This window comes from Neovison vison, chromosome 7 (genome assembly GCF_020171115.1).
Source record: "Neovison vison isolate M4711 chromosome 7, ASM_NN_V1, whole genome shotgun sequence".
Taxonomy (NCBI): domain Eukaryota; kingdom Metazoa; phylum Chordata; class Mammalia; order Carnivora; family Mustelidae; genus Neogale; species Neogale vison.
Genome location: NC_058097.1, coordinates 149,502,396 through 149,519,851, shown reverse-complemented (window position 1 = coordinate 149,519,851; position 17,456 = coordinate 149,502,396). Strand labels below are relative to the sequence as shown.

Genomic DNA, 17,456 nt, shown 5'->3' with positions numbered 1-17,456 from the left:
ATAATAAACCAATTTACAAAGACAATTTTAATCAGAGAGCATTTCCCTGTCAGTCACCATATCTGTGGAAAATTTATAGGCACTTAAAATGCCAAAGGCATTACTCAGTCTTCAGGGAAAAGAAAAAGGATCATTACTTGTTTTAATCTCCTATTTAAAATTTCTTGTTGGAGAGAAATTAAAGTGCAATTTGTTAGCAATGAAGTCAGTCACAGAATCCAGATATGATTCAAATGAAAATGATTACTAGAAAACTGCACATTATTATGTTTTCTCTGCCTTCCTCTATAGAGAGGATGGCTGAAAGCGGAAAGCAGAGAAAAGTTGGCTAGCAGAAGCTTTTAATAGCCTCAATAGAAAGCCCTGGAGGATCTGAAAAATTTTGGCAAGAGGCTTAAATGCAAATTATTTTATTTTAGAGAAACCCGAGATAAAGTTAAATGAAAAAGGTGACATTCTTCCAACCATAATTATGGTGTGACTTAGGGATAACAGGATACTAAGAGAGCCTGGGAGAAGATTCATAATCAGATCTAAAGGAAAATTCCCAGGCCAAAAAAATCTGGCACGGCGGAAATAAAGAAAGTTGGTACAAACATCAAAGCAAGTATTTCTGACCTAGCTGGTACGTGATAAGGTTTACTATGACAAAACTCATTTTTACATGCTAGTATAGAAAACAAGCACAAGACAAGAACATGCATGCAGCTAGGCTAAAGGTTGAAAGATTAGAAATGCATTAATTCCCCCCCACTCACTTGTGATATCATAAACAACAACTGCCACAGTGGAGTCACGAATGTAGCTAGGAATCAAGCTCCTGAACCGCTCTTGACCTGCTGTGTCCCATAATTGCAATCGTACCTAACAACAAAATCAGTCAAACAAGCAAGAAAAATAAGAAAGGTCAACCCGTTGCAAAATACCTACTTGTGATATCGTAAACTACTACGGCTGCAGCAGAATCACGGATGTAACTGGGAATGAGGCTACGGAAACGTTCCTGACCCGCAGTATCCCACAGCTGCAGCCTGATCTGTGGGATGGGAAAAAATAAATAAAAAAAAAAAAACCAAACTCATACTAAAAAGAAAAAAGAAATAATGTTTTTAAAAGGTGGGAAGAAGGTAAAAAGCAGACTCATGCAAAAGCTGCAGGGACACGAGGAATGAAAATAACACAAAATTCCTTTTTCAAAAGGGAGTAGTATTAAAAATTTGCTTGCTCTCAAGGTACATGACTTAAATATGGCAATGTGAAAGATTTCACAGAATCAGAAATACAGCTTTTTAAAAACTCCCTATAATGTCTCTTTGAATCTTATGCCTTCCAGATAGCAAAAAATAGACTATTGATGTTCAAATAGTGAGCATAAAATGGAAAAACGAAGGTAAATGCCAATGAGCAGCCCTGGCTATCAGAGTAAAGGAATGAATGCCTCTAAGAAGCTAGAATGTGTCTCTTTTCTACTGGATCCAGAACACTTTGAAATTGGGTCTCTGACTACTGTGCTAATGTTTCTCCTATACGTTTCTTCCCAGAACATTGTATATAACCTAAGAAAACAGAGAAGTATTTTTTTGCAACTCTATAAAAATTTCTTTGCATTCTTACTTTATCATATCTACATTTGAGGAAGAAAAGCCTGAAAACAAGCATTCAGTTATTTTACCATTATAAACCATTTCTAAGCTTTGAAAATTTAAGAAATTACTGCTGTATATTAAACCACAAAAGAGAATATCCAAAAGAAAAACTTTCACACACTAATAGGAAACAGCATTAGAGATACAATAATGTTTTTTTGGCATAGGTCCCAAAATATTACATTTAAGATAGTCACTGTTTAGTTGACAGGAATCTCTTCCAGGGACAGTGGGCTGGAGTACAGAATTTATACTATGTGTAAAGGGAGCATTCCAAAAGACAGATATCTAAATCCAACAAATAAATACACATTACCTCTATCTATTCACTATCACTTCAGTATACATCACATTCTAACAAATAAAATTCTGAAATTCACAAATTATGTGATATTCAAATGAAATACTACTGAATGCCTCAAGAGTAGCACTCAAAAAGTCTTTAGCAGCTCTAATGTCTTTATGAAAATACACTTTTCATTATCACAAAGCTGCTTGTTATCATTTTTCCAAATCGGAATGACAAATTTTATTTAGCAGGCCTAGGGCATTCAGTATTTTCCAAACAACTTGACTTTCTCTCCTCTTTGGATTTCACTTGGAGATTAGGTCAAAATGCTAAGTACTACCACTCTGTTAATAATAGTTTTACAAAGCCTGTAAACTAACTTTTTCAACTTTGCTAAGAACTTATTATAGTGATAATCATCAATTATAGCTTTGATCGTCGTTTTGTACCCTGGAGTGTTGCAGAAAATTGCACACTGAAAGCATTACTCACTGTTCGATCCTCCAAGTACATTGTTTTTGATAAAAAGTCAATACCAATTGTTGCCTGTAAAACAGAATAAAACAAAGAAGTTAAAAACTAAAATAAAAATTACAATCGTTTTGGGGCGCCTGGGTGGCTCAGTGGGTTAAAGCCTCTGCCTTCGGCTTGGGTCAAGATCCCAGGGTTCTGGGATCAAGCCCTGCATCGCATCAGGCTCTCTGCTCAGCAGGGAGCCTGCTTCCCCCTCTCCTTTCTCTGCCTGCTTCTCTGCCTACCTGTGATCTCTGTCTGTCAAATAAATAAATAAAATCTTTAAAAAAAAATTACTATAGTTTTGGGGGCGCTTGGGTGGCTCAGTCAGTTATGTGTCTGCCTTTGGTTCAGGTCACAATCCCAATGGATGGAGCCCTGTCTGGGACTCCCTGTTGAGTCTGCTTCTCCCTATACCCCTCCCCCCACTCATGTGTGCTCTCTCAAATAAATAAATAAAATTTTAAAAAATAATAATAGTTTAATGGCAGTTTAGGGTTCAAAGGGTAATTATTATTGTAGGAGAAATAATGAATAAACACGTCATAGCCAAGTACAAATGAACAAAATTTTCAGTGATAATGGTTCCCATCAACTAAGCACATGTGCTGGAGAATTCTTTTAGGCCTTTTACACCATCATCGCTAATCCTCATACATCTCTGCAAAGCGCTACTGCCATCCCTATTTTTTATCATTCTAACAATACTGGGATTCAGAGAAGTTAGAAAACTTGTCTAGGGGGAACAAAGCTTCTGCTGTGGAGTTGGGAATAAAAGTCCAGCTCTTTCCAATATATAATGATTATTTTATATATATATTTGTTATTTATTATTATTATTTTATATTTTTATATACTTTATATATTATTTATTACATATATATTGAAGTTGTGATAAAATACACATAATGAAATTAACCATCTTAACCGTTTTTAAAAAATGCTATTTTTAAGATTTTGACAGTGACACACCAAGAGAGGGAACACAAGCAGAGGAAGTGGGAGAGGGAGAAGCAGGCTTCCCACCAAGCAGGGAGCCTGATACAGGGCTTGATGCTGGACCCCAGGATCATAACCTGAGCTGAAGGCAGACACCCAACAACTGAGCCCCCCAGGTGCTCCTAAAATGCTATCTTTTTTGAGAGTAGTTTTAGGTTCATAGCAAAACTAAATAAGGTGCAGAGAATTCCCATATACTCCTTTACCCCCACATACGCATAACACTCCCTATTATCAACATCCCCAGCCAAAGTGGTACATTTGTTACAGCTGATGAACCTATACTGACACTGATATATTTTTTAAGATAGATTTTATTTTTAAATTGTGGTAAAACATTTATCATAAAATATGATATTCTGGGGCACTGTGTGGCTCCGTTGGTTAGGTGGCTGACTTGAGCTCAGGTCAGGATGCCAGGGTCCTAGGATCGAGCCCCGCATTGGGCTCCCTGCTTTGCAAGGTCTCTGCTTCTCTCTCTCTACCCCCTCCCTGAGTTCATGTGCTCGCTCGCTCTCTCTCAAATAAATTCGTTAAAAATAAAATGAAATGTAATTATGTTAAGTGTACAATTCAATGGCACTGATTATATCCACGATAATGTATAACTGTCAATATTATTTTTAAAGCTTTTTTATGACTTCAAAAACTGTACCCAATAAGCAATAACTTATCACAATGTATGGATATCCGACAATTTCTTTTTCCATTCATCTATTAATGGACATTTAGGTTGTGTCCACCTTTTGGCTGCTGTGAGTTCCTATATTCAGTTCCTCAGTACATACTGAACAGTGGAATTGCTAGGCCGTATTATAATTCTATTTAAACTCTGTGAGAAAATGCCACACTGGCTTCCACAGCAGCTCCACCACTTTAAGGTTCCAAAAGCAATGCATGAAGGTTCCAATTTTTCCACATTCTTGCCAGAATTTGATGTTTTCTTTTTTTTTGTAATACTCATCTTTAGCAGGTAGGAAATGAAATCTCTTTGTGATTCTGATTTGCAGTTCTCTAATGACTAATAATGTTAAGCATCTTTTCATGTGCTAACTGGCCAATTGTACAACCTCTGTGAAGAACTATTCAAGTCCTATGCATTTTTAAACCAAGTTTGTCATTTTATTATTGATATGCTGTTCTTTATAGATCCCAGATATTAAACCCTTCTCCGGTATGTAATTTTCAAGTATTTCCTCCCACTCTGTAGGTTGAGCCTGGTGCTTTTATTGAAAATCACTTGCACGGCATCTGCGTGGCTCGGTCTGTTTAATGTCCAACTCTTGATTTAGGCTTGGGTCATAATCTCAGGGTCCTGGGATCTAGCCCCACATTGCACTTCACACTCAATGGGGAGTCTGCTTGAGTTTCTCTTTCTCCCTGTGTCCCTCCATGCTTTGTGCACAAGCTCATGCTCACACAGTCTCAATAAATAAAAAATTTTTTTTTAGATTTTATTTATTTATTTGACAGACAAAAATCACAAGTAGGCAGAGAGGCAGGCACAGAGAGAGGAGGAAGCAGGCTCCCAGTGGAGCAGAGAGCCCGATATGGGCCTTGATCCCAGAACCCTGGGATCATGACCTGAGCCGAACGCAGAGGCCTTAACCCACTGAGCCACCCAGGCTTGGGTGCATTTTTTTAAAAAATTTTTAAAAAGGGGCGCCTGGGTGGCTCAGTGGGTTAAGCCTCTGCCTTTGGCTCCGGTCATGATCCCAGGGTCCTGGGATCAAGCCCCGCATAGGGCTCTCTGCTCAGCAGGGAGCCTGCTTCCTCCTCTCTCTCTGCCTACTTGTGATCTCTGTCTGTCAAATAAATAAATAAAATCTTAAAAAAAAATTTTTTTTTAAAAAGAAAATCAGTTGTCAATAGGTATGTGGATTTACTTATGAACTCCCAATTCTATTCTACTGGTCTATGTGTCTATCATTGTTCTGATTACTGTAGCTTTGTAATAAATTCTGAAATCAGGAGTATGAGTCCTCCTACCTTTTTTTTTTTTTTTTTTTTTAAAGATTTTATTTATTTATCTGTCAGAGAGAGAGCAAGCATGAGCAGGGGCGGAGGGGTGGGAGAAGCACGCTCACCGCTGAACAGGGAGCCCAATGCATGGCTCGATTCCAGGACCCTGGGTTCATGACCTGAACTGAAGGCAGATACGAAACCACCCAAGAGCCCTACTTTTCTTTTTCAAGATTGTTTTGGCTTTTGGAATTTGGAATCGGCTATTTCTACACAAATGGCAGTAGAAATCTGGATAGGGACTGCATTAAATCCGTAGATTACTTTCAGTAGTTAGTATCGACATCTTAACAATATTAATTCTTCTAATCCCTTTGCCTAGGATGTCTCTCCATTTATTTAGGTCTTTAATTTTTTTTTAGTGTTTTGTAGATTTCAGTTATACACAGACTTTTATTAAGAAAGCAAGCAAGGGGAGCACCTGGATGGCTCAGTGGGTTAAAGCCTCTGCCTCAGGTCATGATCCCAGGGTCCTGGGATCAAGCCGCGCCCCCCCTTCCCTCCCCTCACCACCCTCTTATCCCCCGCCCCTATCCAGTTCTCTGCTCAGCGGGGAGTCTGCTTCTTCATCTCTCTGCCTGCCTCTCTGCCTACTTGTGATCTCTGTCTGTCAAGTAAAATCTTTTTTTTTTTTAAGATTTTATTTATTTATTTGAGAGAGAGAGACAGTGAGAGAGAGCATGAGCGAGGAGAAGGTCAGAGAGCGAAGCAGACTCCCCATGGAGCTGGGAGCCTGATGTGGGACTCGATCCCGGGACTCCAGGATCACGCCCTGAGCCGAAGGCAGTCGTCCAACCAACTGACCCACCCAGGCGTCCCTGTCAAGTAAAATCTTAAAAAAAAAAAAAAAAAGCAAGCAAGCAAGGGGTGCCTGAGTAGCTCAGATGGTTAAACATCTGCCTTTGGCTCAGGTCATGATTCTAAGGTCCTGGGATCAAGACCCACATTACGTTCCCTGCTCAGTGGGGAGCCTGCTTCCCTCTCTTCCTCTACTGCTCCCCCACTGCTTGTGTTCTCTGTCAAATAAAAATTGAAAGAAAGAAAGAAACCAAGCAACCTAGCTTTCCCCTTTATCCTAAACTATGTGACTATGTATTTCAATTTCATTTCTACATATAGGGCTTACATACACATAACCTAGGTATGAATTCCATCTTACAACATTCAGTCTGAAAATGTATATCCCGTTCTGCTATAGGCTGGGATAATGGGTTCATAAACTTGTATTACTGTGCAAAAGCATCTAACTGACAAACCTGTGGAATGCACAGGAATAGTATAGGGCTATATTTAACAAATCTCACCCACAGAACCTCACTTAATCAGTCAAGATGGCAGAGGCAGCTAATTTTCTACAGAAATATCCATCATTCCCTTTCTTACTAAAACAATCACTGATTTAAATCCATACTTTTCCCACTAAAAAGATTACATTTTCCAACCTTCTCTGAGCTTTAAATAAATGGGGCTGACTCAGTTGAGAGGTGCACTCTTGGTTTTTCTCCTTTCATTTTTCTTGCCTGGATATGGGATACCATGGACAGAACTCCAAGAACCATTCAATAACATGAGGCAGCTCCATATGGAAGTGATGTATTAGATCTGGTTAAACAAAGTCAGAAGTCCCAGTGACTACGGAGCTGCCACAAAGGTCTGAACTACTTTACTTACAGACTTCTTTTATATGGGAAAAAACCATTCTCAAGTCACTTACTAATGTTATTTTGTGCTTGTTATAAACAGCCCAAAATAATTTTTAATAGCTACGAACAGAAATATGCCTTGTCAGATCTCACAGCCAACACATATAAATGCTTTCAAAATTAGTACAAAATAAGATTTTATGTATAATAATCCCCTCCCTTCCACTGCACTATCCTAATATTGGAACATAATTTATACACCAAACTCATAAAGATTAAAATTAACCTGAAGGGGTGCCTGGGTGGCTCAGTGGGTTAAAGCCTCTGCTTTCAGCTCAGGTCATGATTCCAGGGTCCTGAGATCGAGCCCCACATCGGGTTCTCTGCTCGGCAGCGAGCCTGCTCCCACCACCCGCCCCCCACCAACCACCTGCCCACCTCTCTGCCTACTTGTGATCTCTGTCAAATAAATAAATAAGATCTTAACAAATGGCATGGAGGACAAGGGGCGTTAGAGAGGAGTAGGGAATTTGGGTAAATTGGAAGGGGAGGTGAACCATGAGAGACTATGGACTCTGAAAAACAATCTGAGGGGTTTGAAGTGGCGGGGGGGTGGGAGGTTGGGGGTACCAGGTGGTGGGTATTATAGAGGGCACGGCTTGCATGGAGCACTGGGTGTGGTGAAAAAATAATGAATACTGTTTTTCTGAAAATAAATAAATTGAAAAAAAATAAAATAAATAAGATCTTTAAAAAATAAAAAAAAATTTTAAGAATTAAAAAAAAATTAATCTGAAAAACATAGCCTGTTTCTGCTCTTCTTTTCAGTTAATTTTATTCTAAGCAGAACTACTATGGCAAAAAAGTTAATCACCCAAAAGAATTAAGCCAACAGCAGGAAAAATAGAAAGAATGGATGCAAAACTAAACATTATCAGCTATTTCAGCATCTTGAATGTTACTGATGTGGAGCTAATTCAAATCTTCATAAAAGACCGATGACACATTAGTGCTGCCTCTTGCTGATCTTCTTTACAGAAATGCAGAAGACAATAATTGTGTAAGAAACCAGAGGTTAAAGAAAATTCTCCCACTTAATTTACAGGTTCACATTATTTTAAGTGTTGATTAATTCATTATGTTGGGAAAGTCTACTCTGTTTAAAAAAAAAAAAAGAAAGAAAGAAAAGAATTAAACTGAGTACTTTTACTGTGGAAGCACACAATGGAAGGTTGAACAATGGCCTGCCCAAATATATCAGCATCGAGTCACGAGTTGGTGTCACGAGTCTGCAACTCCCTCTCTTTTGCCCCTCCCCTCAGCTGGTGCTCTCTCTCTGTCTCAAATAAATAAATAAAATTTTAAAAAATAAAAAAATATAAACTATGCCACAAAGGGACACCTGGGTGGCTTAGTGGGTTAAAGCCTCTGCCTTTAGGTCATGATCTCAGGGTCCTGGGATCAAGCCCCGCATCGGGTTCTCTGCTTAGGAAGGAGCCTGCTTCCTCCTCTCTCTCTGCCTGACTCTCTGCCTACTTGTGATCTCTGTCAAATAAATAAATAAAATCTTTTAAAAAAAAACCCAAAACCTTTACACCACAATGGATTTATGTTTCCTTTTTTTTTTTTTCCCATTTAAGAAGACAGGAAATACTTTATTCAGTTTTTTTAAATTTATTTATTTGACAGAGAGAAACAGCGATTGAGAGAGCGAGCGAGAGAGAGCACACAAGCATGAGCACGTAAGCATAAAGAAAGGGAGAAGCAGCTTCCCGCTGAGCAAGGAGCCTGATACAGGACTCCTTCCCAAGACCCTAGGGTCATGACCTGAGCCAAAGGTAGACACTTAACCAACTGAGCCACCCAGGCACCCCTGGGAATACTTGATTCAAACCCAACAGAGAAATGGACATCTTGGGTCTGTAAAAGAGCGTTGTGTTTTAAAGCACAGGTCAGGGGCGCTTGGGTGGCTCAGTGGGTTAAGCCTCTGCCTTCGGCTCAGGTCCTGATCTCAGCGTCCTGGGGTCGAGCCCCGCCTTGGGCTTTCTGCTCAGCAAGGAGCCACTTCCTCCTTTCTCTCTGCCTGCCTCTCTGCCTACTCGTGATCTCTGTGTGTCAAATAAATAAATAAAATCTTTAAAAATAAAATAAAGCACAGGTCAGTAATTGTATATGACGAGTATACATTGCTACATACGAATTAACTGATCAGAGCTCAACTTTTCAACATACAAAACAGAAAAAGCGGGCGCCTGGGTGGCTCAGTGGGTAAGCCTCTACCTTCAGCTCAGGTCATGATCTCAGGGTCCTGGGACTGAAGCCTGCAACAGGCTCTCTGCTCGGCAGGGTGCCTGCTTGCTTCCCCCTCTCTCTGCCTACTTATGATCTCTCTGTGTCAAATAAATAAAGTCTTTTAAAAAATAAATAAATAGGGGTGCCTGCGTGGCTCAGTGGGCTAAAGCCTCCGCCTTTGGCTCAGGTCATGATTCGAGGGTCCTGGGCTCAAGCCCCGCATCGGGCTCTCTGCTCAGCGGGGAAATTGCTTCCCTGCCCCCCCCACCCTGCCTGCTTCTCTGCCTACTTGTGATCTCTCTCTCTCTGTGTCAAATAAATAAACAAAATCTTTTAAAATATATATATATATATATATATATGTATGTATGTGTGTGTATGTATGTATATATATAAACAGAAAAGGCTTCCCTGTAAAAGTACCACCTTTGTGACATTTTTAACTTTCGTACTCCTCTCTTTCTTCAAGCTCTCCATCAACTAAATCCACACCAAGCTCCTCATAATCCTTTTGAAGGGCGGCCACATCCTCACAGGCCTCAGAAAACTGGCCTTCCTCCATGCCCTTACCCACATACCAGTGAACAAAGGCACACGTCAGGTCAAACTTGGGGTCTAGGCAAGCCCAAGACTCAGAAATGTCTCTGATGTTGCTTACCATGCACACAGCTCATTGTACTTTGGGCAGGTCTCCACCAAGTACCACAGTGGGAGGCTGGTAATTAATGCCCACTATGAAACCAGTGAGGCATCAGTCCATAAACTGGAAAGTACACACCTGGGTCTTGATGGTGGCAATGGCAGTACTGGTATCTTTGGGAACCATGTCACCACTGTACAACATATAACAATCCATGTATTTATCATGGCAAGGATCACATTTAACCATCTGATTGGCTGGTTCAAAGCATACAGTGGTGATCTCTGCTACAGAAAGCTGTTCATGGTAGGATTTCTCAGCAGAGATGACAGGATCATTATGTGGCCAGAGAGAAGCAGATGCAGGGATAGGGTACCATATTAATCTGGAATTCTGTCAGTTCAATATTCAGGACTCCATCAAATCTGAGGAAAGCAGTGAAGGACACAACTTGACATATCAACCTATTTAGGTTAATGTAGGTTGGGCGTTCAATATTGAGGTTTCTATGACAGATACCACAGATAGTTTTAATGTCTACCATGAAGGTGAATTTATGTTTACTGTTATCTGTAATAGCTTTTGGAATAAGAAATCTCCTAAATTCCAAGTAATCTCAAAGGTTAGTCTGAGCAATATGATTTTTCTCATATAGAAGAATGAGTTTAAAACAAACAAAAAACAGGAAAAAGAATGAATCTACTCTAACTGTGGGAATCTTTCTTCAGCTTATTTATATTAAGCTGAACCATGTAAAACTAACAATATCCTGTCATTTTTGAATTATAAAAATAGCAACATAATATGCTTCAAACTCATATACTCTAAACTGTTAGGAAAATCTGTGGGTTTATAACTGGAAAAAGAAGGTGAGTAGTGAAAAACAAGAGCAACTGTAAGAGACTCAATTCTAGACTCTCTAGTTAGAAAGAATAGTTTTTTGTTTCACTCTGAAATACTGTCTAAATTTTGGACAGTTAAAGACTCTTCTGGCCAACCAGTTTCCTCCTTTTTAAAATGAAATTATTTCAGGGAAAGGAATCATACCTAGAACATGAATTATTAACAACATATTATTTATCATTTTTGTGAATTAAAACTTCACACAAACTAAGTTTGATATATATATTACATATGGCTCATATAAAAGTCCAATAATAAATTTCTAGCAAAGAGACTAGCTCCTTATCTTTCTGTTGTATGTGTGGTGGGGTGGGAATAGAGAATCTTCAAATGATTCACTGAAGAACTCTTCACCTGAAAACTAATTTGGCAGCTAACCACATAAAAGTCAATTCTTCATATTCAAAGATAATACTTAACCATACTATCAAACTGATTTACCTAAATAAGGATCTAGGGTACTATACCATCTAAATTTTCTTGTTAGAGCTAAACTAAAAGAACACCTAGGACTGTATCTAATTGTTATAAAAACTTAACTCACATTGTTAATTAGCAAATCCAATGAATGCCAAAGTATAATGATACTTTAGCTTTATTAGCAACAATTTTCCCACAATCACAATCTTTCCTTATCTGTCAAATTCTATCAATATCACTATCCTTATGTCAACATTACTAGCTTTTATATGTCTGACTGAACAGCAGCAAGAAGGAACAGGTATGTACTTTCAGGTACGCCCGAAAAATCTTAATTTCACTCCAAACATGGGTATTACAAAATCCTTTAGAAACACCCAGAGAACTCTAAAAAGACTCCAGCTAAAAAGTCTTTTAGCCTAAGACCCTGACCCTAGTTCAGATTTTTTAGCTCATGATAGCGGTTCTACTCCCAAAGATCTGAGCTTATACTTTTCAGGAATTTTCCACATGTGGCTCAAAGACATCAATCCTTCTGTTAAATCTCTGAAACTGGCATTTGTAGCTCTTCTGATGAGAAGAGACAGAGCACTGCTCAGAATCAAGACACCATATACAAGAGAAGGTCCTCTCGGTGAAGCCTATAGGCCATAGAGTTGCAGAGACCTAGAAAATCTGGGATATTTGACCTAATAGAGTCCAGAAGAAACTGAAGCATTCTTACTGACTGAACTCTTTTTCTTTTTTTTTTTTTTTTAAGATTTTATTTATTTATTTGCCAGAGACAGAGGGAGAGAGAGCGAGCGAGCACAGGCAGACAAAGAGGCAGGCAGAGGCAGAGGGAGAAGCAGGCTCCCTGCCGAGCAAGGAGCCCGATGTGGGATTCGATCCCAGGACCCTGGGATCATGACCTGAGCCGAAGGCAGCTGCTTAACCAACTGAGCCACCCAGGCGTCCCTGACTGAACTCTTTTTCATTTCTAAATCTGCTCTTTTCATGTCATCAGGTGGTTAAACCATTTCTGAAATATTCTAAAGAATGATAATAAAATATATACAGTATATACTAATTAGCTTTTTAAGAAGTAACTTTCCCAAAATGTCAGATTTATATATATCAGTCATTTCTGTTCTATGATCTTTATGGTTTTTAGTAAAAGGTTTAATTAAGACAAATTCCTTTTGGGATGATAAGAAGGTCCCTAATCTTGATGGTGGTGATAGTTTTGCAGGTGTACACATCTATCAAAACTTATCAAAATTAGTAGTTCTTTACTATTACGTGATTTTAAGAGTCCTGTGTGTTGGATATAAAATTCTTTGTCATGTGTCTTTTGCTTGTTTTAGGTTTAGTTTAATTTTCTAGTTTCTTAAGGTAGAAGGTTAAATTATTGATTTAATGTATTTCTTCTTTTCCCTATAGCACTGCTTTAGCTGTATCCTATAAATTTTGGTATGTTGTGGTTTTTTTGTTTTGTTTTTTTTTCATTCCATTTGTCTCCAAGTATTTCCTAAATTTCTTGAGGTTTTTTTTTTCCTTGACTCACTGATTATTTGGGAATGTACTGTTTAATTTCCACATTTTTGTGAAAATCCCAAATCTCCTTCTGTTAAAGATTTCTAATTACATCATTCATTTATTCTTGACTTTAAGTATAGATCAAAAGGTCACAGAATCCTAGGCTTGAACCACATAAGAGAATATCTACAATCACTCCTACTTCAATCCCAGATGGTAATCAGTGATTATCTTTCAATGGACTTTGGGAGAGGAAATAAAGAAATCAAGTGCAAAGATTGAGGACTAGGAGCAAAATCAGCTATACTTGGTATTTATACAGCATTTTACAGATGACAGAAAGTGCTTTTATGTAAATAAGCATATTTTTAAAAAGACCTTAAATAATACTTCTAACACAAAACAGAAACAACTACTGAATTAGCAAAAATAAAATACCTACCTGATAGGTGTTGTCAAAACTGTCATACATGAATCTGGTGATCAAGGATGTCTTTCCAACTGAAATGAAAAGGAGGAAAGATTCACTCAGTTAACATATTACACTGGGTTCTCAAGTGATTTTTCTACAGAGAACAATTAAAGTCACTGGGAAATATTTGCAATGGTTCTACTAATAATAATTTAGAAACATATAGCCCCTAGCTTGTTGAAACACTTTTCTTTAATAAGAGATAACAATCACTCAAATTAAGAGCACAGGTAGAGAGTTTTATTTAGTGAAAGAGCTGAGGAAAATGAAACGATGGAGGGAAATAATCAATTATGTTGACATCTCTAATTCACAAAAGGCCAAGCAGATACTACTTGGGCCCTAACAAAAAGAACTAGGATTGGACTTGAGAAAAAGCCTCTTTACATAGCAACAGTTGAACTATGAATTTATTAGTAAATAGTACGTATAGTTTTCATTTTTTAAAGAAATGCTCACTATCTTTTTCACATAAAAGAGTAAAAGCGGGGGGGCCTGGGTGGCTCAGTAGGTTAAAGCCTCTGCCTTCGGCTCGGGTCATGATTCTAGGGTCCTGAGATAGAGCCCCGCATCAGGCTCTCTACTTGGCAGGGAGCCTGCTTCCCCCCACCACCCCGCTCCCCAGCCTACTTGTGATCTCTGTCTGTCAAATAAATAAATAAAATCTTAAAAAAAAAAAAAAAAAAGAGTAAAATGGGGGCACCTGGGTAGCTCAGTGGGTTAAGCCTTCTCTGCCTTTGGCTCAGGTCATAATCTCAGAATCCTGGGATCAAGCCCCACATCCAGCTCCCTGCTCAGCTGGGAGCCTGCCTCCCCCTCTCTCTCTGCCTGCCTCTCTGCCAACTTGTGATCTCCTGTCAAATAAATAAATAATTTTTTTTTTTTAATTATAGTATGAGGGCGCCTGGGTGGCTCAGTGGGTTGGGCCTCTGCCTTCAGTTCGGGTCATGATCTCGGGGTCCTGGGATCGAGCCCCGCACTGGGCTCTCTATTTGGTGGGGAGTCTACTCCCCTCTCTCTCTGCCTGCCTCTCTGCCTACGTGTGATCTCTGTCTGTCAAATGGATAAATAAAATCTTTAAAAAAAAAAAAAAAAAAGAAAAAGAAAAAACAAAAGAGTAGTATGTATATTTTTCCTGGCTTTCTGTGAATGGTTCTCGAGTTTTACTTTTAAGTACATATTTTTATATATAAAAAATTTTCAGAAAACATATACCAACATTAATTATATATGGGTGGTATGATATACATAATTATATCATATTATATATAATCTTATATATCATTATATTATTTATATTATTATATTTATTATATATTTTAATATAATATAATATATAATTATTATTAATATATTAATATTAATTATATAATATATTATATATAATTATATTATATTAATTTTATGGTTAATATAATTAATTATATTGTATTAATTATATAATATATTATATAATTAATATATTAATATTATATAATATATATATTTAATATATTTAAATATATTTATATATAAATATATTTTTATATTACTTATATAAACGATATATTATTTATTAATAAATTATATTAATTATTGCTATGTTATATATAATTATATATTATTATAGATATTGTTATTATATTAATTATACATAACCCACTGAGCCACACACCCCTCCCATACTACTATTTTCAACAATGACTTGATCTGTAAAAAGTAAATATAAAAATCTGAGGAGATAAAAGGCAATATGCATTTCACAGAGGGGGAAATAGTGGTGGATAAAAGGCTATATAAAATACATAATAAAGAAATATAAAATAGCTTGTTAAAAGTTTTTATTCAAAAGATTAAAAATTATTAAGCATCTTACTTTAAAAGATCGTAATCTCTACACCCAATGTGGGGCTTGAACTCACAACCCCCAGATCAAGAGTTGCATGCTCTACTGACTAAGCCAGCCAGCTACCCCTAAGCATTTTTAAATATGATTCAATATGGAGTCCTGGTAAATATACTGCTCTTGTTAACCTCAAACCTAATGTAAAATAGTATGCAAACTTATAATGATTTGATATATGTTGTTCTTCCTAAAAGATTATAAGCTCCAGGGGCACCTGGGTGGCATAGTCATTTAAGTGTCTAACTCTCGGTTTCAGTTCAGGTCATGATCTCAGGGTCCTGGGATCAAGCCCAGAGTCAGGCTCCCTACTCAGAAGGGAGTATGCCTTTCCCTCTTCTCTCTGCCCCTACCCTGGCTCATCTCGCTCTCTCTCTCTCAAATAAACAAAATCTCTTAAGAAACAAAATTAAAAATTTACATACATGTTTAAAGTAAAAATGATAACATATTATAATTTACAACAGAGAATGTAATATATGACAACTGTAACACAAAAAACAGGGACATAAATACAGTTACACTGTTGTAAGGTACTACTTGTGATCTCTCTGTCAAATAAATAAATAAAAATATTTAAAAAACAAACAAAAAAAAAAACAAAAATCAAATGAGACAAACCCAAATCCAGCCCTATCAATTTATATAATATATGAATAGTAGATTTAAAAACTCCAATTAAGGGATGCCTGGGTGGCTAGGTTAAGCGACTGCCTTCAGCTTAGATGGTGATCCCACAGTCCTGAGACTGAGCCCCACATCTGGCTCCTTGCTCAGCGGGGAACCTGCTTCTCCTCCTCCCTCTCCTGGTTCTTCTGTCTGCGTGTGCTTCCCTTTCTGTATTAAAAAAAAAAGAAAAAAGGGCGCCTGGGTGGCTCAGTGGGTTAAGCCGCTGCCTTCGGCTCAGGTCATGATCTCAGAGTCCTGGGATCGAGTCCCGCATCGGGCTCTCTGCTCAGCAGGGAGCCTGCTTCCCTCTCTCTCTCTCTGCCTGCCTCTCTGTCTACTTGTGATTTCTCTCTGTCAAATAAATAAATAAAATCTTAAAAAAAAAAATCCTTAAAAAGAAAAAAAATAAAAATTCAATTAAAAGGCAAGATTTTCAGAATAAGAATATAAGATACGATAAGAAGACACAAATATTTGCTTTCTGAGAGAGACACACTTTAAATACGAAGAAACAAAAAAGTTTAAAACGGAAGGGCATAAAAATCCCCCAACAAAGAAAACTCTAATTAATTATTTAAGGGGGAATGCCTGGGTGGCTCACTGGGTTAAAGCCTCTGACCTCCGGCTCAGGTCATGATCCCAGGGTCCTGGGATCCAGCCCCGAATCAGGCTCTCTGCTCAGCAGGGAGGCTGCTTGCCCCTCTCTCCCTCTCTGCCTACCTCTCAGCCTACTTGTGATCTCTATCTGTCAAATAAATAAATAAAATATTTTTTAAAAATCATTTAAGGGAATAGGACCGATCTTACATAAACTCTTTTTTTGAAAGAAGAGAACAAGAACACTTTCCAATCATGACATGGGATGAGCATAACCCTAACATTACAAAAAAAATCAAAGTTATGGATCAGTATCTCTCATCAACACAAGACTCAAAATTCCTTAACAAAGTATTAGCGAATCAAATCCACATATAGGGCGCCTGGGTGGCTCAGTGGGTTAAGCCGCTGCCTTCGGCTCAGGTCATGATCTCAGAGTCCTGGGATCGAGTCCCGCATCGGGCTCTCTGCTCAGCAGGGAGCCTGCTTCCCTCTCTCTCTCTCTCTGCCTGCCTCTCTGTCTACTTGTAATCTCTGTCTGTCAAATAAACAAATAAAATCTTTAAAAAAAAAATATCCACATATAAAAGAGTATTTATTTTAGAGAGAGACTGTGTGCATGAGTGGGGGTAGGGGTGAGGGGGAGAGACAGTCTTAAGAAAACTGTGCATAGCACAGCCCACAGCGGAGCTTGATCTCACCACCCTGAGATCACAACCTGAGCCATAATCAAGAGTCGAGGCTTAACCAACTGCACCACCCAGGGGCTCCCAAATCCATATGTATATACAAAGATACCTCATAAGTAGGGATTATCCCAGGAATAAAAGGTTAATACTTCATACAAAATCAATTAATATAATCCAAATGTTAACAGAATAAAAAAGAAAATCCTAAAGTTCATCTCAATATACTCAGATGAAGTATGTGACAAAACTCACCAGATTCATG

The 17,456-nt window shown here is 38.0% G+C and overlaps 1 protein-coding gene across 2 annotated transcripts in view; it reads right to left on the bottom strand.

Moving 5' to 3' along the window:
• RAB6A (RAB6A, member RAS oncogene family) overlaps nt 1-17,456 on the bottom strand; it is a 91,228-nt gene that overhangs the window by 25,348 nt on the left and 48,424 nt on the right. The window contains exons 2-4 of one of the 2 annotated variants that reach the window (XM_044258572.1): nt 13,328-13,386; nt 2,428-2,481; nt 931-1,036 (exon numbers count right to left, since the gene is read on the bottom strand). In XM_044258572.1, coding sequence (XP_044114507.1) covers nt 931-1,036; nt 2,428-2,481; nt 13,328-13,386 — 219 coding nt within the window. Of the gene's footprint in view, nt 1-758; nt 865-930; nt 1,037-2,427; nt 2,482-13,327; nt 13,387-17,456 lie in introns of both variants that reach the window. The other variant, XM_044258571.1, reaches the window with a different exon arrangement.